This window comes from Pholis gunnellus, assembly GCF_910591455.1.
Source record: "Pholis gunnellus genome assembly, chromosome: 15".
Taxonomy (NCBI): domain Eukaryota; kingdom Metazoa; phylum Chordata; class Actinopteri; order Perciformes; family Pholidae; genus Pholis; species Pholis gunnellus.
Genome location: NC_136542.1, coordinates 3,645,185 through 3,671,055, shown reverse-complemented (window position 1 = coordinate 3,671,055; position 25,871 = coordinate 3,645,185). Strand labels below are relative to the sequence as shown.

General features: G+C 42.6%; 3 protein-coding genes across 3 annotated transcripts; all 3 read left to right on the top strand.

Moving 5' to 3' along the window:
- Positions 1–14,610: 14,610 nt before the first annotated feature.
- On the top strand, positions 14,611–15,308 carry LOC306706951 (nanos homolog 1-like; the record flags this gene model as incomplete). Its single annotated transcript, XM_079174206.1, has 1 exon — positions 14,611–15,308. The coding sequence occupies exon 1, from the start codon at positions 14,652–14,654 to the stop codon at positions 15,306–15,308; it is 657 nt and encodes a 218-aa protein (XP_079030332.1). The 5' UTR covers positions 14,611–14,651.
- A 4,126-nt stretch (positions 15,309–19,434) lies between these two features.
- On the top strand, positions 19,435–21,235 carry neff2 (neuronal intermediate filament family member 2). The gene is made up of 3 exons (XM_079174627.1): positions 19,435–20,486; positions 20,831–20,955; positions 21,097–21,235. The coding sequence occupies exons 1-3, from the start codon at positions 19,482–19,484 to the stop codon at positions 21,155–21,157; spliced, it is 1,191 nt and encodes a 396-aa protein (XP_079030753.1). The 5' UTR covers positions 19,435–19,481; the 3' UTR covers positions 21,158–21,235.
- A 2,212-nt stretch (positions 21,236–23,447) lies between these two features.
- On the top strand, positions 23,448–25,156 carry mrps26 (mitochondrial ribosomal protein S26). Its single transcript, XM_079174628.1, has 4 exons — positions 23,448–23,793; positions 24,096–24,242; positions 24,390–24,513; positions 24,711–25,156. The coding sequence occupies exons 1-4, from the start codon at positions 23,573–23,575 to the stop codon at positions 24,840–24,842; spliced, it is 624 nt and encodes a 207-aa protein (XP_079030754.1). The 5' UTR covers positions 23,448–23,572; the 3' UTR covers positions 24,843–25,156.
- The last annotated feature ends 715 nt before the right edge of the window (positions 25,157–25,871 follow it).

Here is a 25,871-nt window from a genome sequence, read left to right as displayed (position 1 = left end):
TCCTTGTCCTCATTTAAAAAAAAGAGAAGCTACTTAAAGAGTTAAGAGCACTCTGTCTAAACAAAACAACATATTGTGCCTCTGTTTCCTCAGACAAACAAGGTGACTAGATCCATCCGCTGTTCTTTTCTCACCAAAGGGAAGAGATGAACCTCTCATATTGTTAGAGAGCGGTCGATTATGTCGCGGGACAATGGGAGGCAGCGGGTTGGAAGAAAACACAAACAATGATTTCCGCAACAGCAATTTAATCCTCTGGCGTTAAAACCTGACACAAAGTGGACAAAGGCGAAGAGGCTGGCACGAATAAACCCCTGAATCTGAAGATTAAGCACAAAAAAAAAATAAAAAAAGAGGATCCTTTGTGCAAAAAAAAAGGCCCTTTATCTGCTTTTGAAGTCTGTGAGACCTGCCAGCCGTCCTCAGCCTCTCTTTGTAACCGGCCCCCATGTCCCACAGCAAACCACCACCTCACTTTCATCTGCCCGTCATCTTAGGGGGCAATTAATGCCATTCAGGTCTACCCACTACACGCAGAGAGAGAGAGAGAGAGAGAGAGAGAGAGAGCGAGAGAGAGGGGGGGGGAGAAGGGTGGTGGGAAGGCTCGTCTACTTGTTGAAGCAGGGACTTGACAACAGTTTAGTGCAGCCTAATTTGGTGCATATAAGGCAAGTGTCATTTCTTGATCTGATAAAATTTCGGCGCTGCTCTCCTCTCTCTGTTATTATTTATATTTGATTGGGGCTTCTGTTTACAGGCAGGCAGCGTGGAAACCAGCCAGGCCGTTGCTTAATGAATATTTCACTGCCTCCACACACAATAAGCCTCCCATGATAGCCCTGTGAGTAACGCCCCGCTCTGCTCTGCAATAACTCCAACTCATACTTGATAAAGCTGCATGTGAGGAGAAGCCCCCCCGGGTTTCTTCTTTTTTTTTTTTATCGTTGACCTTTTCGCTCCCCGCTGTAGTTCCTTTACTCTGGGGACTCCCACTGTTTCTCCTCCGCCGTTCTAATACAGTGGGCCCCGGCGTCTGCGTCTGCGAGAGGCAGGGGAAATAAAGCCTCCATTTGCATTACGTAATTTCATGCATTATTCAGAGCTTCAGAGAATCATTTCACCTCGACAACTCCTCAGAGGGCAGTGAGGAGATAACTGTTACTGACAGGACTGGCTCATGAAATGCAGAGTGACTTAACCACCCAATCTGCAGATATTACCCCGGCCTAAATTGGAAATAGACACTGGCACACTCACGCAGATGCGCTCTGACAAAAGTACACACTCGCAGTTATTTTCACTGTTTTCTCTTTTTATCGCTGAGGGGGAACAAGTGATATCAGATGCAAATGTTTACGGTATATCTGCTTTATGATGCTCTTGATATTTCAAAGGGTTTCAAAGGCACAGACAGTGCTGCGCGGGTAGGAGTTGATTTGGCACAAAGATTTTTTGAATTCAGCCACTGTTAGATAATGATGTTCTATTTCTGCTTGTGCTTGCTTTTCCCCAACGCGGCTCTTCTGCAGCCTTTAATGTCGTAGTCTTTTAAAAAAAAAGGGGGAATATGTAAAGATTGTATTGTCATAATCTGGTCACGTGGCGAAGAGAGTGCAGACAGGCCAATTAGTGCAGTCAAACAGCCACTGTAGCACATAAGCTGCATAGCAGGGCTGCACACAGCAACTGGACAGTGTTTCTTTATTGTCCGGGGCTCACAACCCGAAAAAAAGCGTCTGAAGGAGCCAACAGCTCCTACGGTGGTGCGGTTGTTATCGTAGACTGCTGAGAAATAAAGCTTTCCCCCTCTAATCACAGACAATGGAGTGTATTTCATTAAGCCAGATAATGGTGTGTGCATTTCATTACCATAGATAACTAGGGATATTTAGATGAGGGATGAGGTGCTCATAAAGCGCCAGTTGGTAGCTATGGTAACCCGGATCTTGGCAAACAAAAGAGGAAATGTTTGCTCGGGGACGGGAGAAAAGGAAAAAAGGGGGAAACGGGAGAAAAGAGGCCGACTGAGAGGAACCGCAGAGCTAAACACAGACCGAACGCCCCCCCATGTTGTTCCTTCTTCCTGCTTCAGAGGGGGACTCAGGTGACCACCGAGGTCCCCCTTTGTTCTCAAAAGTTAAATGCGCTTTCCCCTCCGTACCCGGGATAATCACATGCTAATGTAGCCGCGGGGCCATATAATAAACTTAATCACCCAAATGTGGAAATCAATGTGCAGCAAGAAGAACCTGTCCATCCATCTTTTGCTCCGCTCCTGTGAGCATTACAACCCCCCCCCCCCCCCATGTGCTCCGCTCTCGCTGACAGTCAAACCTGACTTGACGTGTCGCGTGAAATTCAAATGAAGACGCCGTCTGACGACGAGAAGAGCATCTGAGCCCAAATCAGCCCAAACCCTGACCTAGACCTCGGGAGACGGTTCTCATCCCCCCCCCGTTTCAGAGCTGTCAGTTTGAGGACGGGTTATATTACAGAGGATGACATTATAGAAGCGGCAGCGTGCAACATTAAGCCCTGCTGCCAAGATTTAAGTCTATCATTAACGAGGTTGAAAACATCATTTGCGGTTGGAAAATTAAGGGTTTGGAGTGAATGACAACTCAATTCAGCTGATTTGACGTTTGCAAAATATAAACATTGATTACTAAGGCCCACATTTTCTTTTTTTTTTGCATAAATTGGCCACTCACGCTTCTGTAAATTACAAGTTAAATCATAACTGAGACATCTAATTTGACAGATTAAAGCATTTCTAAACTGTCTTGTCATACTACCTACGTTAATATTTTTCATCAGATGACAACTGAAAAGACATGAAGGAAAAAGGTCTTTTGTACTCTTTTGTTTTGGCGTGCTTTGTTAATGCACTTCTTTGCTCAGTTTATTTAATTAATTTGTCCTTTTATGCTTCATGAGCTTCTATTCCTCTTTTTATGACAGTGTGCAAATTCGAAGAAGAGTCGGAGTCTACCCAGTGAGCATTTTTCCGTCAAATAGATTATGAGGCGTCCTCCTCTGATGAGAATGAGACCCTCAGTGTTGACCCTCCTGTTGTCTCTCAACCACCAGCAAACACACTACCTTCCAAAAATGGAAACTTATTATGGGCCGTCTCCCCACTTGAACAACAGGGTAGACTTAGAGCTGCTAATGTCATCAAAATGGTTCCAGGCCCCACCAGATACGCTGTCAGCCATGTCCAAGACATAAAATCAGCATTTGAGCTCTTCATAACACCATCAATCGAAAAGAATATACTTGAGGTGACAAATTTAGAGGGGACGAGGGTGGCGAGGGTGACGAGGGTGACATGGCTGAAGGACTGAATGGTCATAATGTGATAATTATCAAACTTTTAAAGAAAATAGCAAACACAAGTTATTACATTAACTTTGTTCAATGCTTAAAATCCTTTCAAGCCTTGAGTTTGAGACCCCTGCTCTATGCAGACCTTTGTCTATCCCTCTGGCAGTGAGAGTAATTACAAAAACACTGTTGACGTATGCGTTTGAGTCTGACAGATGTACTGATTTTTAATTTCCATAGCGAAGACATCTACACCAAGAGACACTACGAAGTAATTAAAAATGTCCTCATATGTCCTCCTCCCCATCACTGATGGCTGATGGAGGTGATACTGTAAAATAATCAATCACTGCAGGGGAGCTGCTAAACGTTCAAGGCTAAACCGAAAGAACACAATAAGGCTGATAGTGGAATCACCAAAACATCATTATCGTTAAAACATCATCATTAATTCTTCTTACAAGCATCAGGTTAAATGTTTTCCTCTTTTCTTGATTGTGTTTAACGTCTGAGAAACCCCACAGCAGATGACGCAGAGACCGGTGAATGAGCACACATGACCTGCACATTGAGTTCAGCCATTAGGTGAAAGCAGATAGGACTCCATATGGACAACCTCCTTCTTGTTACCCACGATACTCCACTTTAACAGGAATGTACCACTGCTGTCAGACCTCTGATCTTTCAAAGAAATTCAGCTTTTAAAACTTTTATTTATCTTGGGAGCAGTTTTTTACAGAGCATCATATGTTCCCACTAACACCCTGCCTCACATTCAGCATCCATATTTGGAAATCTCAAATTCTCAGACTGTAGCTGCAATGCGAGAAGCTCCAGGAATATCTTTAGAGCTTTGTTTAAAACATTTTAAGATCTGATTAAAAAAAGGGTTGATATTCTTGCGCCAATATTTGTGTTTTTTGTAATGAATTTAAAACCAGAAAGAGGGAAAAGGGTCAGATTCATGTATAATTTCCCAGATGTATTACTTCGATTTCCATAAAATATTAAATATTGGCCAGTGGTGGCCCACAGCTAATACATGCTGAGGGTGAAGCGAAGCACACACCCAAAAACAATATTAAACTCTCAGTATTGAGCTGTGTTGCTATGTAGCTGGTTGCACATCCAGCATGTGAGAAACCTGAGAAGGCACCATTTTCCTGGGACCAGAATTCAGTTGTGTTGTTATCTAAACATACCAAACCCACATGGAACCTGATTTTTCCAGTTTGAACAGCAATGAAAACATCTGACAAACCACACAGGTGATAAACCCCTCCCCACACACACACACACACACACACACACACCAGGGTGAATCCAGCCTGCGACAGTCAGGCATGATAATGTGGATTCCCCTGATGATGTGTCTGGATCCAGACTCCAGTCTTGGCCCACAGTAATAGGATCAGCCTGTGCTGTTTGGGCCTGACAGGCTGAGCCTCTCTCAGGGTGGCCCATCTGGCCAGCGCCCAGGCCCCGGCGCCAGCCACCGGCTCCACTGTGCGGGGACCCATCTGTGGTCCTGTGTGGTATCGACCATTACACTGCCAGGCCTCTCCCGATCTGCACATGGGTCCACGGGTCTGTGTGTGTTCTGCAGATGGGATAGTGGGTCAACTAATAGCAGCAAATCACTCGTAGGGATTGTTGTAACCTGCCTGAGGTGTACAGATGGGCTGGCTCCATACCGCTGGTTTCAGGCGGGTTGTTTGATGCAGGAAAGCACAATTAACAAAACAGCTAATATTTGGTAAAACTCACTCGGTGTTCAGACACTGGGTCAGAGTTCTTTGACCACTTAGAGCCACTGTAAATGCAGACGGCTTCGGATAAGCTGATTCACTTTGTTCATTCGTATCCCAGAAAAAAAGTAAAGAATATAGAGATGCAGAATTTAAAGATAGATTGAGGCAGGTGATTGCAGAACAGCTTGGAAATCGGGGATGTACGAAAGATTAGACAGTAGTGATTGTTTCCCATGCAGCTAACGATAGCTTCCTGCTATCATTCACTCATCGGCCCTGTTTGGGACCAGCAGGTATGTCTTTTAGTGCCAATTTCTGCAACGGATAGAAAATAAAACACATCGGACTCAGTCGGCGAGGTTTCTGTTTGTTACTCTGTTTTTATCAGATGACGGGTTTAAAAAACGACTTGGTTTTCAAAGGCCTCTAGTTCTTTAATAATAAACGTAAAGCTGCTCCTGTTGGAGCCACTTTGAAGTTAGTGCAAAGATGTGAGGCATCGCACGGTTCAACTGTTAAATTATAAATGTAACGATGACTTCATTCGATACTAAACTTCGTGGTGTTTTTTGTTTTCATTATTACGAAAACGTAACCTTGACAGCTTTTGTTTTTCTAAATCTACAAAAAAAGAAAGAAGTACTCCCTTAAAAGTAAGTAATTCATTTTAAATAACAAAACTTTTTATTATGTTAAGATTAGTTGATGTTTTATAGCGCAGTTAAAAGGGACAGTTTGACGTTACAGAAATACGCTCACTTGCTTTCTTGCAACAAAAAAACAAAAGAGTTCCAAAACCGAAATATTTCTGTACCAAAAATAGTTGATTTACACTTTGGTTTTTGCATAGATTAAACAAACAAGATGTAATGTGTTCATTTGTGAGCTTTGGAGGTGCACATTTAATTAATTAAGTGAATTACTACATCAGAGAGCGAAGTCTAATCAATGACAATCACACTTGATATTCCCCTGTGTTCGTTCTCCTGTACTCGTGATACGTCACTGCTCATTATCATAAGATATATATATATATATAATATTACAACACAAAACGTGGTTTGAAGCTCGCTCCACTGGACTGCATTAATCAACCTCACTGTCAACTCCACCAGGTCCCAAACCTCAACACCAAAACACCAACGGCTAGAAATACAGAATCCGATCTGACGGTGAGTATGTTGAACACGCTACAAACGGAGAACGGGATTACCATCCAGCCGTGTAAGCAGCCAACTCAGATATGTTGGATCTGTTGCCCATAAGTCCGTAGTTTCAGAATGCAGACGTGACAGCAGCTGCATCGCTGAAAGATCACAAGAGACCGCCGAGCATGAGCTAATATGAGACGCATCTGCTGCTCAGACCTAATGGTCTGTGAGGTACAAGTACATGGAGTTTACTGCGTATTACTGTAGGGAACCAACAGGAATGCACTCTGTGAGGAGAGGATTTTAGTACAGTAGTATAATATTACAGCACATCAGAGTCAGTTTAATCAGAATGCAATGTCAGTCTGCCTGTTTGGCGGTCGGACTATCACTTTGGTCCACACTGAGATATCCTTTTGATTGTAGCGTTGGGCAATATATCGATATGAAATCGATATTGTGGTGTGAGACTAGATATCGCTTTACGTTTCGGATATCGTAATATGGCAAAAGTGTTGTCTTCTCCTGGTTTTAAGGGCTGAAATACAGTAAGGTGATTTTAGTAATATTCTGAACTTACTAGCTGTTCTATTATTTGCCTTTACCTACTTAGTCATTATAAACACATTACTGATGATTATCGATCAAAATCTCATTGTGTTAAACATTTTGAAAAGCACCAAAGGTCAGCCCAACATTATCGTCGCAATATCGATATCTGGTATTTGGTATTTGGTCAAAAAAAGATGGTGATACTTGATTTTCTCCATAGCGTCCAGCACTAGTGGATTGCAATGACATTTTGTACAGACATTCGTGGTTCCCAGGGATGAACCCTGCTGACTTTTTGATTTCATTCGTGGTTCCCAGGGGATGAACCCTGCTGACTTTTTGCTTTCATTCGTGGTTCCCAGGGATGAACCCTACTGACTTTTCCTCTAGCACCACCACAAGGTTCACACTTGTGGTTTTGAGTGAAATGCTTCGAGAACAGTTGGATGGATTGTCATAAAATGTATCAAAGAAATCAAAGTTCCCCTAAAGATGCATTATAATTCCTTAACTTCTCATATAGAACCATCATCAAGTCGATAAGTCTATTCGTCCAATACTTTGGTTTATGACCAAATGCTACTGACCTTCCCATCAGCCTCAGCCGTACTTTGTGTTTAGTGAATGTTAGCATGTTTGCATGCTGACTTTAGCATTTAGCTCAAAGTACAGCCTCACTTATTTCTCTGAAAATTACTCAAAATAATTCTACTGTACAGCTATCAAAATGTATGAGCGATTGAAGACTAGTCTTTTGTTTTTGTAATGTTTCTGAGTGGGTACTTCCGTTTTCTTGAGGTTTGATGGTTTCTTCGGATTATTTCTCTCCAGATCAACTGAGGGATGTTTCACTTATTATTCGGTAGCCCACCTAATGTCCAGCCCTAAAGGACAGTGGGGATCACACAAGGGGACATTGCAAGATAATTCGGATGGTTCCTACGAAACCTTTTACCTTACATATACACATTCACCACTTTATAGCACTATGTTGCAACCCATTAAGCTCCATACTACTGCATATATTATAGACATGGGTGGCCACAGTGGCAATTAAAGCCCCGGCAGTGCTAGTGTTAGCATTATGCTCCAACCATAAAGCAGGTGCACGTATCAGCATTGTTTTAGTAACAGGCGAAAATACTACAAGTAGACTTCAAACGCCTCGCCGTCCACTCGCCTGGCTGCACAGTTGAAAAGCTCGACATGGTGTGTGGGACAATGGCGGCTCTCGAAAGCATTGTGGTAATCAGGAACGATGGAATTTTCCCTGCATCATTAAAAAGGGATTGGTCCGCTCACTGCGTTCATGGGAAGTGCCGTTAGTTAACCCAACAAAGGTGCTCTGGCTGTGGACCCCCAGAGATGAAGGGCATCGCAGGGGCTCAACGAATCCACCTCTAATCCCCTCGGCCCCTTTGTGCCGATACACTCTAAAGCCTTTGACCACTTCCCACTCTGATCTCTGCAGATTTGGGTGAGTTAAACAAGTTTCTGATCTGTGGGCCCGCAACTTCCCCCCTCCTCCTCCTCCTCCTCCTCCTCCTCCTCCTCCTCCTCCTCCTCTGCTCTCCTCGCTGTGGTGACACGTTTTGTTACAGCAGAGAGTTTTGGACTCCTTTTTACAGTAGTACAAATATATATTGTATACCGTTCAAGACCTTTTTTTTAAACCAGTATTACAAAGTACTTTACAAGCAGTCACAAATAGAAAATGGTTTATCTAGAGACGAAACGATTTCTGGATTATTTGATTAGTTGAGTGTCCAATTATTGTGCTCTTCTTTATCTAATGTGATGGTAAAGTGAGTGATGTGGGATTTGGACTGTTGGTCGCACAAAACTGCCATCTGAAGACATCACATCAGGCTTTTGGTTATTTTTCACGTTTTTAAAGATCAAACAACTAATTGAAAAACAAGTGGTAGATTATTTGATGATGAAAACAATTGTGGGCTGCAGCCTCAGTTTCAACATAATTAACAATTAATTGACCAAGAACTCAAGAAGTGAAAAGCTGTGAAAATCTGCTTTGAAGGTAATTTAATTATAAAACAGAGGATGACAGGGAGCGCTTCTGTTTAGGGATCATCAATATACAATCAGTTTGTTTAAACATTAAAAACTGATGTGGGACTTAAATATTGAATGAAACAATTACATAAACAGGGGAAAGCTCCAAATTCTCACATCGGAGAAGCAAGAAACAGGAACTAGTTGGCATTTCTGCTCGATGAATTATTTAAACGATAAATCGACAATCGCAATATTTGCCAAATCAATTTCTTTTCCATCAACTAGCAGTTTCAGCTCTGATATACGATGGTAACATAATATAGAAATCATGAGTTAACGGTGTCAAAATATTCACATAAAACATGAATATTAATGTGCACATTTAGGTTTTCCTGGGTCTCTAGCTATATGGACATTCATCCACATCCCTGTCAGTTGCACCACTTTCACCCTGTCAAGAGGATATTGCATTTGTGTGTGTGAATACATGAATGTCGAGCCGCTGCGAGGAGAAGGCGGAGCTTTTCGGGGGCCAAGTAATAGCAGAGAGCTGGTGGTCGTGACAAAGCACTTGACAGGCCGAAAGGCAGCCCCTAATTTCGCGTTGACCTTGGCTTGTTTAGCATTCCCCCATTGCTGCTGGTGACGACGACACGCGTCTGGAGTTGGGTGGACTCAAGGAGCAGAAGGTGTGTGGTAGTGTGTGTGTGTGTGTGTGTGTGTGTGTGTGTGTGTGTGTGTGTGTGTGCAGATGGACGGACCGTTAGGGATGCAGCCTTATATTCCCAAGAGAGGAGGCAGAGGTCAGGGATCAAAGCCCCAACCGACTCCCCACACAGCTCTGTGTCGGGGGACTTCACAGAGATCCTTGAATGAAGCTCCATTATGCAGTTTGTGCAAATGAATCCAGCGACAGCAATGGCGGGCGTGTTTGTGTGTGTGTGTGTGAGTGTGTATGTTTGCATGAAAAGGGGGGTGTTGAAGGGTGTGTGTGTCTCTTCTGCCGGGCCGTTGTAGCTTTGCACAATGTAGCAGTGCAGCTGGCACGTGCCACACACACACACACACACACACACACACACCCGCACACACACACAGCAGAGTCTAGAGAGGTCTTTTAATTAAGGGATTTGTTAATTTTCTATTCAACCTGACAGTGATGAATGGGGGAGCAGGGCCTGCCCATCTCAGCCTCGGCTGTTCGGCAGACAGAGCTTCCTAGGAGGCCTCGGGGTGTGATCGTCACACTCTGAAAACCAAATTCACACGTGAAGATTTTTTTTAACCCTTTGAAAGCCAACGTTTTAGAGTCACTGGAGCTGAAAAAAAACCCCACAACCCTAATAGACGTGATTCACACTCTGTGGCAGCCTGTGTGGAGGCCAGATAGCACTGACAAGTAAACAGAGGGAAACAATGGCAACACATTGTGTGAACAAAGCTGCTATTTGGCTCCAATGGAAGTCACTCTTTGACTCCTTTTTGTTATCTTGGCGAGTTTATCATGCACTCTTTTTAAGAGCCTTTAAATGTACTTTTATTGCTTCTTGCTTCCCATCAAGTTCAAATAACATTCAGTATGTATTAGTTTAAATGTATTAAAAAGACCATTAGAAAACGGAGGAGAACTGAGCACATTATTCACATTAATACACTACATTCCAGGTATTTCTATTACTATTTTAAAGGATAAGGCTGGAGTTATTCTTTATTTTTGTCATTTCCAACAAATTCGATGAAAAGACCAAAACCAAGAGTGAGTTAGTCTGTGTCTAAATATTTTCTGACTTGCTGTCTGTTACACTTATCCCAAAGCCAATTGGTTTCTACTGAAGATCTACATCTTAAAAGAATACATATACATACATACATACAGTATATATATATAAATATATATATAATACATTGTTTACTCCTGTTTGAGTAATGTTTGCTGGTTGTGACATATATATATATATATATATAGTTTCTTTTTTGGTTTTTAAGGCTCGATACTTTCATAAAACATCGGGGCACTGTCACAACCAGCAGACATTACTCAAACAGGAGTAAACAATGCATTTTGGTGCTTGTGGGTATTTACAGCAGCAGGACATTGACTCAAATAAAAACCACAGAACCTATGTTTGTTGCAATGAAGGAACATGAAACAGCAGCGCATTGATGTGTTTTTAACTGTTTTTGTACAAAAATAGAGGCGCAGGAATGAGTCTTGAAACCCAGAAATGAGTCCGCATTTTTGCACGTCGGTTCTCTCGTCTCGAGGTTGAAGTGTTTATTCTCTTAAAGGTTTGTAGTTAACACGAGCTTAAGAGATTATAATGTTTTGTTCTACAACATAAAATACATCAGTAAATACCCCAGTCAGGATGTTTTTTACTTTTACGTGTCTTAAAAAAGCCGGTTGCTAACAAGTGGCTAAACTAGACTACAAAACGTCAACACTAGTCCGCCTGCAGCTCAGTGGAGGTGACGGTGGTTTTAGTCTTTTCATGGGATTTGCTCACAGTGAGAAAAATATAAGACAATTATTATCCTTCCATTTTAAATCACTTAATATCCTATAATAATAATAATCCTATACAAAAACTAAACTAATACAGTCGATCATGAAGTGCCGATTCAACTGTATCATCATTCTGGTTTTGCGTTATACTGGCAGGTGTTTCTAATATTTTGTCCATCACATTTATAACAATGACAGTAGTCTTAATAACAGAAGCATCTCTCACTAAAAAGCAATACAAAAATCTAACTACATTCTCAAAAACAACCATGAGGTTGAGTCCACAGTTGATTTATTACAGGACTGTTGCACTTGTTTTCGCTACGTGTACCTAATAAACTGGCTACTGAGAGTATAAATCTACATGCACGATGAAGCTGAAGTTAGTTAACTCTGGCCTCTTTTAAATCTAAATTAAAAACTTGTTTCCCCGTGTCTTTGATTTATTTTCTCTGCTACACTTTAGTTTCCTTTATTACATTTGGGGTGATTTATTACTGCACAATAACTGCACTCCCTGCTTAGTATTTTTTGTCTATTTTTATCTCATCTTACTCTTCTTTAACTACTTTGTTGTGTTTTAAAATCAGCTTTTTCTTATGTAGAACACTTTTTGAAGAGCCCTTTGTGCCAAACAAACACAAATAAACTTGCCTTGAATCCTTGTTTTTCATGCCACACATCGTTCTGTAAGAAAAGCTGCTGCCCGTTATCAAGTCACGGGACTCCAAACGAAAGTCTTCAAATGAGTGAATGTATTTCATTTGCATTATCAATACTTTCATTGTTGCTGCCAAGCACATTTTGCTTTAAGAGTTATATAGGCACCCTGAAGCAGCAGAGCCACATGTCATATTGGCCCCAATGCAATTTATCTATTGTGATTTGGCAGCCATTCATCTTTTAAATGCTCTCTCATGATTTCCTTTGTGCATGCAGAGCCGGGGGTGACCTTGAAAATAGACCATGTGGTGTATTCTGATGATAATTTATTCTCACATACAAGAAACTGTCTCACTAACATGATTTTTCTTCATGCTTCGTGCCGTCTACACTCGCTGGAAACTTTTTATAGCAGCAGCCGACGTGTTCTCCTTTCAAAGAATCCTTTTCAGGATTTATAGGGTCGTGCACATTTTTGGATTTTAGCATGATTTAACGTCAAATTCAATCCTTTTGTAACACCAAATACAGGTCTCTCACTTCAGCATTTATACTGATTGCCAAAGGAGACAAACCTAAAAAAAAAAAAAAATCTTCTAAAGTTATGATAAACAACATTGAATCCAGAAGTAGGAAGATAAAACTATGGGTTTACGTTTTTATATAATTCTCCCAATAACACTGAACCACAGGATCATTTTCAGAGACTCTCCACGTCTGTCAAGGACTGATATTGATTTATTTCATCAATGAAACCCCCCCACGGTGTTGGCAAACTGGATCGTAGCTCCAATTTCCAAACATAAGACATGCAAATGACTTTGGTCTCAACTTCGACTGCCTTTAATATTTCACTTGAGGGTCTGACAAAAATAGTAACACAGTCATTGTCCCAGCAGTCAGGTCAGTTATCAAGCTCTTTTTTTGTGAGCCTGTCTTACTGAGCCTTAACTGACACACACACACACACACACACACACACACACACACACACACACACACACACATGTGGCACACTCCGTTTTAATGCATATTAATGAAGTTAAACGGGCCGCTGTAGAGGAGACAATGGAGCAGAGGAGGGCTGGTTGTGAGCACAAAGCCGTGGACTCGGGGGAAGCAGAACAGGTGCAGGGAGGACACGGCAGCTTCACGTGGAACAGCTCACTATAGGTTCATCAGTGCAGGAAGGGAACCTGCTAATGTGTTCATATGCATGATGCTGATTTGGGGGGTTTTCTACCTTCATGGTCGTGGTTGTGGTGCCCTTTGTACTAACATCGGCCATATGTACAAGGAAACAGCTTTTGGTCTCTATAATAATCCTCCTCTGAATACTGAAGACTGTGTAAGAGATGTGGGACAAAATCCACAGGAAAAATGTGAACCTATGCTTGAAGACTCTTCATAATCTAAATCTCTTTATAATCTAGTGTGTGGGCCAATAGCTGCCAACTTTTAGTGGCTGGTGACAACCTAAAACAAAGCTGCGTCTATGCGGCTGCTTGTCAGATCGTCTATAAGTTGTGACGTGTGTCTCTTCATTCTCAGATGGGTTTTCTTTCTAAATGTTTATAGTCGTAGGTTTTCCAGTGATTCCCAAGCAAACATTAGAATAAATAAAATATGTCTGAGACTATACGCAGGTGAGGAATTGTTCCTGTTCTGCATGTTTCCTGATCTGCAAACATCAGGCGGCACATTGTTGTCTATTGTCTGTTATCTCGGGGGATGCAGGAATAGACTGCAACAATATCTTTTATCTGTATTGTGCAGTTATCCAAAGATCTTTTAAAAAGGAAACCTCCAATGATTTTAGACTCACATCAGTTTTCTCGTCGTGGTTATACTGCTCAGCCTGTGGAAATAGTTTGATTATGTTTCCTGTGGCTCTAAAAGCTTTGTCAAGTCTGAGAAAATAGCCCTGTGATGTAATGAAGGCTTTCTGAGCTTAGCGTAGACCAATATATATGGCCCTGAACCACATGTTTAGGGTGAGAGGCTGAGAATGTAGGCTCCAGTGTTGAACAAACAGTCGAGGTGTTTTTTTGTCCTCTGCTGCGTCGATTTTCACTTTCCTTTTTCCATTTGAAAGTCATCTAACTTCATGGAAGTGTGAAGCAACATAAGCAGAAGCTTTAACTAAACTTCAGCTGGAAGCAAACAAAGTATCACAGGCTACTTCTGTATATTAAAAAAACCTTCATCACCTGACTGTAACTTGAACAACAGTTGTTTTCTCTCAAGTAAAAACTAAACATCACTGTGTAACATAGTTATGGGTTAACTTTACCAGGTTGATGTCTCACCAAGCCTTTGCCTTACAAAGGACAAAACCAACAAGAGAATAAAACATATAATCAGTTTATCTCCAACAGGACAGAGAACTCTCTTGCAACACAAAGAGATACTCTTTCAGTGATAATAGTCACATCCTGGGAGGGAAACTCAGTACCTCCCTGCTCTGCTCTGCGGACCCTCCTCTGGAGCCAGAGAGGAAATCAACTTGAACCAAACCACGCCCCCTCTGTTTTATTCTGGGGGATTTATCAGCGCCTACATGTTGACTGCTCTGCATACTCGACCCAGCAAGAGAAGAGAGTAGACCCCCTCCGCCAGACACACTCATGCTGACAAACACACCTATTCACCTCTGCGGACGTTAGACTCTGCAGCTCCGACAGGATGGATTTCTTAGACAGCGGCTACCTGGACGCGCGGACCCCGTATGACAACACCTTCAATTTTTGGAACGACTACCTCGGCCTGTCGACACTCGTGGCCAAAAACAAGATCAACAGCCCGTCCTGCAGCCCCAACTCCATAACCGAGTCCCTTAAAGCGACGCTGGGCTTGGAGGACGACTCCCCGGTTTGCTCCTGCGTAATTGGGCACGGCAGGGAAGGTGACAGACACCTGGACTGCTGCTCCATCTACGATCTCAAGGAGCGCATCTCGCTGCTCAGACCGTACGAGCACCTCGCGGGTGACTCGCCGCTGGGAGACAGAGACTCGCCCCCCTACAGGGGGAGCTTCGCCGGCCTCGACCTGCTCTCCATGGACCGGAGGCGCAAACAGACTCAGAGGGGCAAGCCGGAGCCGAAGGTGTGCGTCTTCTGTCGGAATAACGGCGCACCGGAGGAGGTTTACGGCACCCACATCCTGAAGACGGCGGACGGCAGAGTCCTGTGCCCGATCCTCCGGGCGTACACCTGCCCGCTCTGCAGTGCCAACGGCGACAACGCGCACACCATCAAGTACTGCCCGCTCTCTAGAGACCAGCCGAGCCAGAGAGTGGCGAAGGGAGGCAGACCGATTGGCAAACGGCTGAAAATCTTCTAAGTTTGAGTTGCACTGTAAATTCCTAGCGTGTATGGCAGTGATTCCCCCCCCCCCCCCCCCCCCCATTTCATGCACAAGACAAGTCTGGAGTGAAAGACTTTAAAAATAAGATTTTTATTAATATTGTTTTGCGTGTCACTGCTTCATTTGTAATGGGTTTCTTTTGGTCTATCTTGCAACTCTGTGGGCACATAGTTTACACTTGGATGCATTGCGCGCAATAACCCCCCCCCCCCCCCCCCCCCCCCCCACCCAGCACTCTTAAGGATTGGTGATAGAAAATGAACCAAAGTACTGTACAGATCGACCTGTGAATGACCACCTTCATGCTGTAGTCAGAAGCACAGTGCCAGTGCAGACAGCCCTGTGCATGTCAGCGGGCTGCTCTGGGTTTATTGGTTTATTATTATGAGACGCCAACATGAATGAATATGCAGATGAATGTTTAGTCCCATTAGAGTCCATTGGCTCGTGGATGGAAGGAGTCGGACAGGCCATGCTTTCCTGCAGATAAATGTTTTCTACCAAAGGAATACACTTTTGTATTGAGACGTAGCCTAAAGGGTCATTTCTGTATCGTTTCTATGTTGGATCATGTCTTATATATTCATGATGTGATTTCATGTAGATAGGATTTTGCAGATTTCAACTGAATGTAAAAGGAAGATCTGAGACGCAGCACATGCTCTTCAAGTAGCTCCAAGCTCTATTATTTCAGTTTACTGTTCAAAAACACGGATGCTGAATAGATTTTTTTTTTTGTTTTAAGTGGAAATGTATTTCTGCAACTCTTGTAAATGTATTGAAAGGGGTGAAACATTTTAGCAATGCAAAGCCTGACATTCCAAAGTCTTTTATCTCTCAATAGAAATGTTTTACGTACTTCTGTTTTTACTTTATGTATCATTGGGAAATATATTCACTGTAAATGACTCTGAATAAACATGTAATTTGCATTTTTCTTTGACTACTTGGGACTACAACTGATTTTAATACACGTCATCATGAAGGCGCAGCAGAGGATGTGACTGAATGTTACTTTGAGTTGAGATTATTTTGTCACAACTGTATTTCCTCTGAAATAGTCACACTGCGCCACCTAGTGTTCAAACCTTAAATGACAATAACCTTTCTTGAAAGATCTCCACTGGACTCTAAGTCATTTAATAAAGATGATGTAATAATAGAGTCCATTAATGAAGAACTGAGCTGAGATAATACATGGTGCTTATTTATGATGGATTGGTCCCTCGCGAGACTAGATCAGGAAGATCTTTTAGTGTTTGAAACATAGTGAAACTGGTTGACTTGGTCTGATGTGTGTAACCTCACCTGTCTGACACTGACAACTTTCAAATGTTATAAATGATAATTCACAGGCCTTACTGGGGAGAGTTTCTTCTTTCTGTGCAGAGAAAAACAACTGGTGGGCATTTGTTGTTGGGTTTGTAATAGTTCTAGATGAAACTTTTCAAAATGAGATCTGTGGATTGTTGTAAGTAACCGTGTCATATTTGAAATGAGGCACTGAGTGTTTTAAACAAAAATCACTATCTTGGTGCTGTGAGCATGGCATTATTTAAAAAATATGTTAATTGTCACTCACTGTAGTTAAGGGAATTACAGCTGAAGGCTTAAATACTCACAGTCACATAAAAACACTCCCGCTAAAAGAGAGGGAACACATTTTATTGTGTTTTTTTGGCGAGCAGTCCCGTTAAATGTTAAGAAATCAATGAGTTTTATTGATCTATTGGCAACTGCCAAGAACTGCAACAACATAAATGGACCTTATCACCCTCTACGACAGTTAACAATTCACAGTTGTGTGAGCGTTTCTATTGGAAACATTATTCATGTTAAATGATCAACACGTGCTGTGGCTTCCAGGCCATGCCGTCATAAATCTATGACAGGAGAAACCTTTCTCTAACCCCTAAACTACCTTTAAACTGCTTTTGTACCCTTTGGATGGAGCTGGAACAATCGGCTTTTACACAGCAGACATAAGACTAGTCATAACATGAAAATAAAACATGCTGCTAAGTCATGACAGTGAGCAAACATGCAACTGGAACCTGGAACTGGAGCAGCTGAATGGAATTCAAGAGACTTATTGAGCATTAACTATGTTAAGGAGTGGTCCTCCCTAAAACAGCACATGTTCCTCTTATATTTACTCGGTGTATGTCTTTTAGGATTATTCACAGACCTTAAGGCTGCTGGTGGAAGTATTTAGGTACAAAGGCCTTCTAAGTAACCTTAAACTATTTGCAAAAAGACACTGCCATTGAGTTATCAAATGCCTTTTTTGGTGCCTTAAGCACCACAAATCAAACGCCATTAGGTTAAACTGTTTATGAGTGAACTACATTATAGCTTGAATAACACTAACCAGGGACAGGAGACATCTGTTGCATTGCATGCATGGTCCCTGCTACATCAACTATACATTGATAAACTCCAGCTTTAAATGGAGAGAAAAATATTGATGGAGAAATGCAACACCATGAACAGACTTTAGAGTATCTTCCTCTACAAAAGCCTTTGATCCAAAAGGAATAATTGGATCAGATAAAGTAACTTCTCATCTTTTATTTTGGCGGGTGTTTAGTTTGGAAACAAAAACCGAAAGGAGAACTAAATGGTGTCACGTGACGGCATTATAATATTGCTTTATCATTTGCATGTTTAAGGCTCGATGTGTAGTTAGACTCCACGGGATGCAAAGACTTTTCTCCATACTTTCTCCATACTTTATGGAATACAGCATGGTGCTTTATGCCCTGAGTGTTTTCAGGCCATCTTGCCTTCATCGTGGTGGTACTGTTGATGTGCTCGCTGTGTGTGCATTCTCAAACTAAATACTACTAAACCCACACTCTGCCAATAAACTGTTTATCTTGTGTGAGAAATCTTAATTATTTTCCCTTTACTGTCAGGGGGTCAAATAGTGAGTCCGGTAGGATTACAAATCCTGACACCCTCTAATGCTTTTAAAGAGACGGTCTTACAACTGTACCAAGTCCAAAATGTCTGCCACCAGAAACAGGTCCTTGGGCAGAAATTACAATCGATTTCTGTACGAGAGGATCAGCTTGATGCCTCTTTTTCAACACCGAGGATGATTTAAAAGGCACCCTCTGACTCATCTCTGGATGTTACACAGGACTGTTTCTCTGTGTCAGCAGATACAGATTCTTCCTCTGTGGTGTCTCCCACAAACTGTCGGCGTCGGGATATCAGTGACTCATCGATGTACAATCTAGATAGATCAAACGGATACGACTAGAGATTCTCTGGGAACAACAGCGATATATAGAGCGTCGTGAAGGACATTCATAGCAACACAGGAAACAATGAAGAGTAGTGATGAACAAAGAGAAGTACATAAGATGAAAATGATCTGTATAAGTATAAAAGCACCAGCCATCTGTGTAATGTTCAGCTAGGAAAGGTCCTTGATATCTGTGTATGTGGGAATATTCAACCATCGTTCATATGATTCACATAAAGCAGTGGGCACTTATCAACCACGTCAATCGATTTAAGTACCAAGCAATCTGTGTGCCAATTAATTAATTGTTTTCTATAACGTTAAAACCTTTAAGTGGCTGCCTGTTAAAGTAAATGCCCCTTTACGTGCTTTGTATTGATCTCTCTAGACGGGTTGTGGAAAAGACTTCGTTTCCAGTCATTTTCACTGTAATAATAAGGCTGTGTTTATTCTTTGAGAGATGCATCTGAGCCTGCATTCGGGGAATAAAGTCGAGTAAAAGATGCCTACAGAAATGCATAGAGTTATGAGAGTAATTGATTGCGATGCAAATTTTAGGTCAGATTAATAGAAAACCTGCACTACCACATCAATTCTGCCTGTTTGGGCTGAGAGAGAGTCTGAAAACCAACCTCCTCTCTCCTCACTGCAGCAGTCTGCTATTGGCCTGGTGGATGCTGACAGGACTGATGCTTTTATGTGGTGGGGGGGGGGGGGCAGCCTCACTCTATAAAAGCCAGGGATCTGCAGCATCACTGAGCTGGTGCAGTGCAAAACGCCCGCTCATCCTCACCGATGGTGTGCAGAACAAGGGGGACATTAAAAAAAAAAACCTTCTGAAACATCCACATCCTTTTCTTAAACAAACAAAAAAAATCCACAACAAAAAATTCACCATGAGCTACGATTCCTTCTCCTTCCGCCGCCCTTGGGACGGCTACAGAGGCTCCCAATCCACCGCCAAATCCTCCATGTCCTCCTCCCTCTACTCTACTCCTCGAGCTCCTCCGTCTGGGAAGAGGATCCCGAGGCTGTTCTCCTCTTCCCTGCCAGACGGGTCTGAGCGGATGGACCTGGCTCAGGCCAGCTCCCTCAACACAGAGCTGGTGGGTCTGCGCTCCCAGGAGAGGGAGCAGCTAGTGGACCTGAACGACCGCTTCGCCACCTACATCGACAAGGTGAGGCACCTGGAGCAGCAGAACCGAGCCCTGCTGGCCGAGCTGGAGGCGCTGAGGAGGCGTCAGAACGACCCGTCCCGTCTGCAGACGCTTTATGAGGGGCAGTCGCGGAGTTTGAGGGCCATGATAGACTCGGAGAACGGGGACAAGATGCAGATGGAGGCGGAGAGAGACTACCTGCGCGACGTGTACGAGCAGATGAAGGAGCGCTTTGAGGAGGAAGCGAAGCGGCGCATGGATACCGAGGAGACCCTGCAGAGGGCCAGGGAGGATGCCGACAGGGCCGTGCTCTCCAACTGTGACGCCGAGGCCTCCGTGGTCTCTCTCTGCGATGAGATGGTGTTCCTGAAGAAAGTCTTTGCGGAGGAGCAGGCAGAGCTGCAGGCCCAGCTGCAGGTGGCCAACATCAGCGTGGACATGGAGGTGTATCGGCCTGACCTCTCCACCGCCCTGCGAGACATCCGGGCACAGTACGAGCGGCTGGCCAACAAGAACATGCAGGCCGCCGAGGACTGGTACAAGGGCAAGTTCGCGAGCGTGGCGGAGATGGCCAGCAAGAACAACGAGGCCGTGCACGCCATCCGGGAGGAGACCATGGAGTACCGGCGGCTGCTTCAGTCCCGCTCCTCTGAGATCGAATGTCTCCGGAACGTCATCGACTCCCTTCATAAGCAGCTGGAGGATCTGGAGGACACGCAGGCCAAAGACGTGGCAAAGTACCAGGTGAATGAGGGTCAACTGGATCCCGATCTGCATGAATAGACACCCAATAGGGGAATGTGAACCAGTATGTGGGACCTGGTCTGGCGCTCTCAGAGCAGGAGCAATCTTCTCCTCCAGCAGAAAGATGAAAGATGGCATGTAAAGGGTTTTGGCCTCAAGGTCAGACATACGATGCGTGAAAAGTAGAGCTCAGCAGGAAATGATGGCAGGCTCACAGCGACTGTCCGAATTACCTGTGAGAGCACAACGTAGCAAATCTCTTCAAGGAAAAAAAGTCCCTCGTGTCTAGCATCACTAACTGTGATATTTGATAATGAATGTCTGTGTTTCTTATGCACTTATAGATCAGGATAAGTGAGCTGGAGCGGGATATCACTGACGCCAAGCAGGAGATGGCGCGCTACCTGAGAGAGTACCAAGACCTTCTCAATGTGAAGATGGCCCTTGACATTGAGATAGCTGCGTACAGGTGAGATCTGGATGTGGACATTTAGTTCCTCTTAATCAAACGTGTATGATTTTATGACTATGACTATGTTTTAAAAGATGTTTTATTGTATCTCTAATTTCACACGACAGTTAGGATAAGGATGATTTGTTTTCTTTCCAGGAAACTTCTGGAGGGGGAAGAGATTCGCCTGGCTTACCCTTCCTTTCCCGCCCTCAACTAAAACCTAAATGCCACTAGTCTGGCATCAACCTGAATTCTTCACACCCCTGACCTGAACATCACCCCTCTCCCTCCCTCATTTCTTTAACGTTCTCTACCCCAAATACTCCCCTCCATCCTTTACTCCTCCCAAAACCAAACCAAAGCTCATCCTTTCTCAAGACAGATGCGCCCTTGTGCTAAACAAGAGGTCCACCAGAAGTCCCCCTTCTTCTACACACGTTCTGACACCGCACATCAAGAAGATGGCAAACTGTAAAATGCAGAGTGGCTGCACTGCATTAGTGACATAGCTAAGTCGGACAGCTGTATTGTTTTGGCTGAGTTCCTCTCTGTCACACACGTGAAGGTCCAAGCAGCAGAGTTACTATTCAACTCTTCTGATCCCTCGTTGTGCAAACATTTGACCAATTGTTTGTGAAGGAGGACAAATATCCCTTTTACCTCTCGATGCTTGGACTTTATCCGTGTTTGAACTGATGCAAGAAACCTGCAGCATTATTGATCAGGAACTCTCCCAATCAATCCTGCATTGTCCTGCAGCCCTGGTTCTCTAACAGTCAGTGAACCAGTGACCTTAAAACCTTTATTTTCACGATATTAAAGACCCATTTTTGTCCTTTTTAGTTATTCTTCCTCTGCATTTACACAAATACTAGAGATATTGGTTGGTTTAAAAACCAGAGTGAGTTTGGGTCTTTCTATTTGGCTGGTTATTTAAATTTGTAATTTAAGCATTTGGACATGTAAATGCTTTGGAAGACTAAATTGTTTCTGGTTTCTCCTTATATTCATGCAGTGTGTCTCACAGCTTATCTGCATTAGATTTGTTTTCTGTTCTGTGAGTTCATTCAAAGCTAAACAATGAAACTGAAAGATAAGTGCAGGAGCTCCTTGTTGTTTGTCTGCTGATGTTAGACCTAAATGGTGCTTTACATCTATGAAACTAATACAAAAGTCTGCACACTCGGTGTACCTGTAACAGCCGGCAACAAGCTGAATAAACATATAACTGACCTGCAAATCAGTCCACATCTCCTGTCTTCATTTGACACTTATGAAGCGATTCATGCTGCTTAAACTTCTCCTCACTTACAGCTCTCAATGTCACAATAAGCGGCACTGCACCATTTCCCATCATTCCATGTTCTTGGCACGCTGACTGTATAGCTGTAATGTGTTGGTACCTCGACTCAGCATCATCCGTCACCAGGCCGACACCCGGCATCCCACTGCACCCTGAAGAAAGATATACACAAAAAAAAATATTTTATCTCGTATTGTGAGTGTGAAACAATAGCTCAACATACAGAACATTAAGTATTGTGTCACCGTCTCGTTTTAAGAGCCAGTTGGTCTCTTCTGTTGAGAACATCAAATACAAAGTCTGTTATTTTTAGTTTTAGGTTGAGGTTACTTGGTTCGCAGTAGATGAGGCATCTATTTTAACACTCATTTTTACAAACAACACAGACAATAAACAGACCATCATAAGAGTAATCAAGGCTCCAATATCACTAAAACACTCAAATAAATTCCCCCCTTTCACGATTACATTTACAAGTACTGTACTTAGGTATAATTTAGCGGTACTTCTACTAGTATACTAGTACTTTCACTTAATGCTACTTTATACTTCTACTCCACTACAATTCAGAGGGAAACACTGTACGTTTTACTTTTTTTTAATAACTACGTAAATTGTTATTTTGCAGATTAAGATTAATAAAATTAACAAAGAATGATGTGTTATAATAGGTTAAAATAAGACTTTATTGGTCCAAATTGGCTCCACATTTAGAAGCTGCAACATTAAAGTGATGTACACATTAATTCATCAATAATTATAATTCAGTCATTTTATATTATTCTGATATATTCTACTCTATTTCTGCTAAGAATACTTTTGAACTTTTACTTGTAACAGTGTACTTCTACAATGTGATATTGCGACTCTTATTTAAATAAAAGATTTATATACACATTGTATAAACTGTTTATAAATACAATTGCCTGCTTAACAATTGTGAAGCTAACTAGCTACCTAGCTTCGTAGCTACCTAGCTGCCATTATTGTTAAGACTATAACACCGGTGTAGGAGAGCTATGTGAAAACTATTTTAATACATCAATAAGGAGCACATCCTGCTTCTTATATACGGTCTATGACATACTGATATTTAAAAAAGTATCGTCTGCAACCTACAGATGGCGGTAGAGGCTAACGGACGCCTTAGCCGACCTGGCTAGCTACGTTGCTAATTACTTCCGCCGGTCAGAGTTCACCAAAATGGCCGCTGCCTTCTGTCGATAACATTTCTGTCTCAATGTTAACTTTCAAATGCTTTTGATTAACCTGTTACATTGAGCGACTTACACTCATCTGCACCCGGGAGCCACTTTTGTCGACGCCGTCATGTTCCAGGTAATCGGCGGGAGGAGCGTGCAGGTGACACGGCTCCTCGCACCCAGGAGCGCCGTGATCGTGGAGGCTGTCCGGGGAAGAAAGTCCCGCACCGACCCGGTGGCCAAGTCTAAAGAGGGGCGAATCAAGGTGCCTCCTCCGGTCGATGCGACGGAGATGGTCGTCCTCAAGGAGAGATACTCGGAGTACCAGATGATCACCAGGGCGCTTCGGTAGGTTAACGGGTATTGCATCCCCTAATTTGAATCAACACTGTGTTAAAATGTATTTATTTTGAAGGAAGCTGGTCAATAAGATGAGATAATATTAACTTTTATTGATCCCCAGAAGGGAAATTCGTTTTTTGCTGCAGCACAAAGACAGAATGAGTACAGTTAAACTCAAACAAGACTAAAGTGATTAATCGTATTATAGTATATACAAAGTCCAACAGACTTTACTGTAGACTGGTATTTCTGAATATGTAGGTGTCCTTTTTTGTATTGACGTGGTTCTCTCCTCTGTGTCTTGTCAGTCTGGAGTTTAAGGAGGAGGTGCTTCGGAAAAGGTACGAGGAGGAGACGGGCTCCCTGGCGGAGGAGAGGGCGAGGCAGGAGGCGGAGGAGCATCGCGCCCTCATGGCCTTCAACAACCAGGAGAACCTCCGCATACTCCAAGTCCGGTAAGAAGAAACTCCAAATCACAACATCGGGAGTAGAAACCTAATTTTAGGATGCGATCAACCACTCTTGGTTTTATGTCTTGTTTATTTTAGTTTTTCTATTATTTTCCAAAAGTAACGGCTCACGTTCTCTTCTGTATCTTTCAGGATGTTGAGGATCCAGAAGGAAACGGAGGACGCTGAGCGTAAGCAGGCAGAAGCTGTCGTTCAGCGAGAACAGCAGCAGCAAGAGTTCATCAAAGAAAAAGAGAAGGAAATTTTGAAGTTGCAGGTATGATTCTTTTCTCTGTTTTTGTTTATCTGCTTTCTGCTTTCTCCCTCCAAACTAGAGTAAAACATGTTTATTAAAATTGCTACTTTTTCATGTTTTTGTGGGCAACAAAATAGAGGAAAATCTGAAATTCTGCCTCAAAATAGCACCGTGGTTAAATTCCTAAATACTGATCTTACATAATGTGACTCTTACAGGAGGATGCAAAGAACTTCATCACATTGGAGAACTTGGATCAGCGTATAGAAGCAGCTCTGGACAATCCAAAGAACTACAACTTTGCCATTGACAAAGAAGGGAGGGTTGTGAAACAGACGACGCTGCAGTGAAGCACCAGCGCGACCGGTTGTGTGTCCGTCTCAAGAGGACACACGGAGACGGACGGACATCATTCAGGACTGTGAGCCGAGTTCAGTCTCATCCACCCTGGAGGCAGATTTACTTCGACTGAACACAGAAAAACATTCAGCGTGAGAAGATTGTTGTACCTGTAAAAAAAAGCAATATGTGAGACTCTTTCATGAGCAGATAACTTATAGATTAAAGCTTAATTTCCTGCTTTTATTCTTCATGTTTCTGCGTTATATTCTTTCTTATTTGAGTGCTGTACCGTCAAAGTAAAGACATGTTCCTTTGATCATTACTGTCTTCTCCTGATATATAAAGTATGTAAAGTGAATTAATGTTCACTGGAGTTTCCAATAAATTAGTTTGAATCGTTTTCAACCGTATAGGATGAAAATTAGACTTTTTTTTAATGAAGAATTGGACTCCATTCTCTCCTGTGCCCTTACTCGGGCTGTTCTCATACATAGTTTGTAGCTTTACTTACAAAAGTGATGTACTATATTTGTATATAACCCACATAATCAACTCGCTTTTTGTAAGATATACAGACCGTTGTATGAGAAGACGCTGCTTGGAAACTGTCACATTATTATTATTTTCTCATTTACAGTTTCTTTTTGCAACGTTGTGTCAGACTGTTCCACAGAGACATTATCCTCGATGTGTTTTCAGACTATTAACATAAAGAAATGAATATAAATGCACCAGACAACTTATAGACTCTTGAACCTCAGGCACCCTGAAGGCTCCACATTCACTAAAGCACAATATTAACTGTTCGGGCCTTTAGGTCGAGGAAGTCGTCGTTAAAGAGGATTTCTTTAGAGAGCGAGAGAGAGAGATTAATATGCTATTTTTTAATATGCGATTAATCTCTAATTCTATAAAATGTCAGAATATTGTGGAAAACGCTCATCAGTATTTCCTAAAGACTAAGGTAACATTCTACGGTGAAGTTCCCCTCTTACGACCTATAAACATCCTTCAAATGACACAATCTGAGATTTAAA

Excerpts from the sequence above, each read along its gene's own strand:
- neff2 (XM_079174627.1), top strand. The coding sequence starts at position 19,482 with ATGAGCTACGATTCCTTCTCCTTCCGCCGCCCTTGGGACGGCTACAGA. Across the intron at positions 20,487-20,830 it reads AAGACGTGGCAAAGTACCAG|ATCAGGATAAGTGAGCTGGA; the intron begins GTGAATGAGGGT and ends ATGCACTTATAG. Across the intron at positions 20,956-21,096 it reads ATTGAGATAGCTGCGTACAG|GAAACTTCTGGAGGGGGAAG; the intron begins GTGAGATCTGGA and ends TTTTCTTTCCAG.
- mrps26 (XM_079174628.1), top strand. The coding sequence starts at position 23,573 with ATGTTCCAGGTAATCGGCGGGAGGAGCGTGCAGGTGACACGGCTCCTC. Across the intron at positions 23,794-24,095 it reads ATGATCACCAGGGCGCTTCG|TCTGGAGTTTAAGGAGGAGG; the intron begins GTAGGTTAACGG and ends GTGTCTTGTCAG. Across the intron at positions 24,243-24,389 it reads CTCCGCATACTCCAAGTCCG|GATGTTGAGGATCCAGAAGG; the intron begins GTAAGAAGAAAC and ends TGTATCTTTCAG.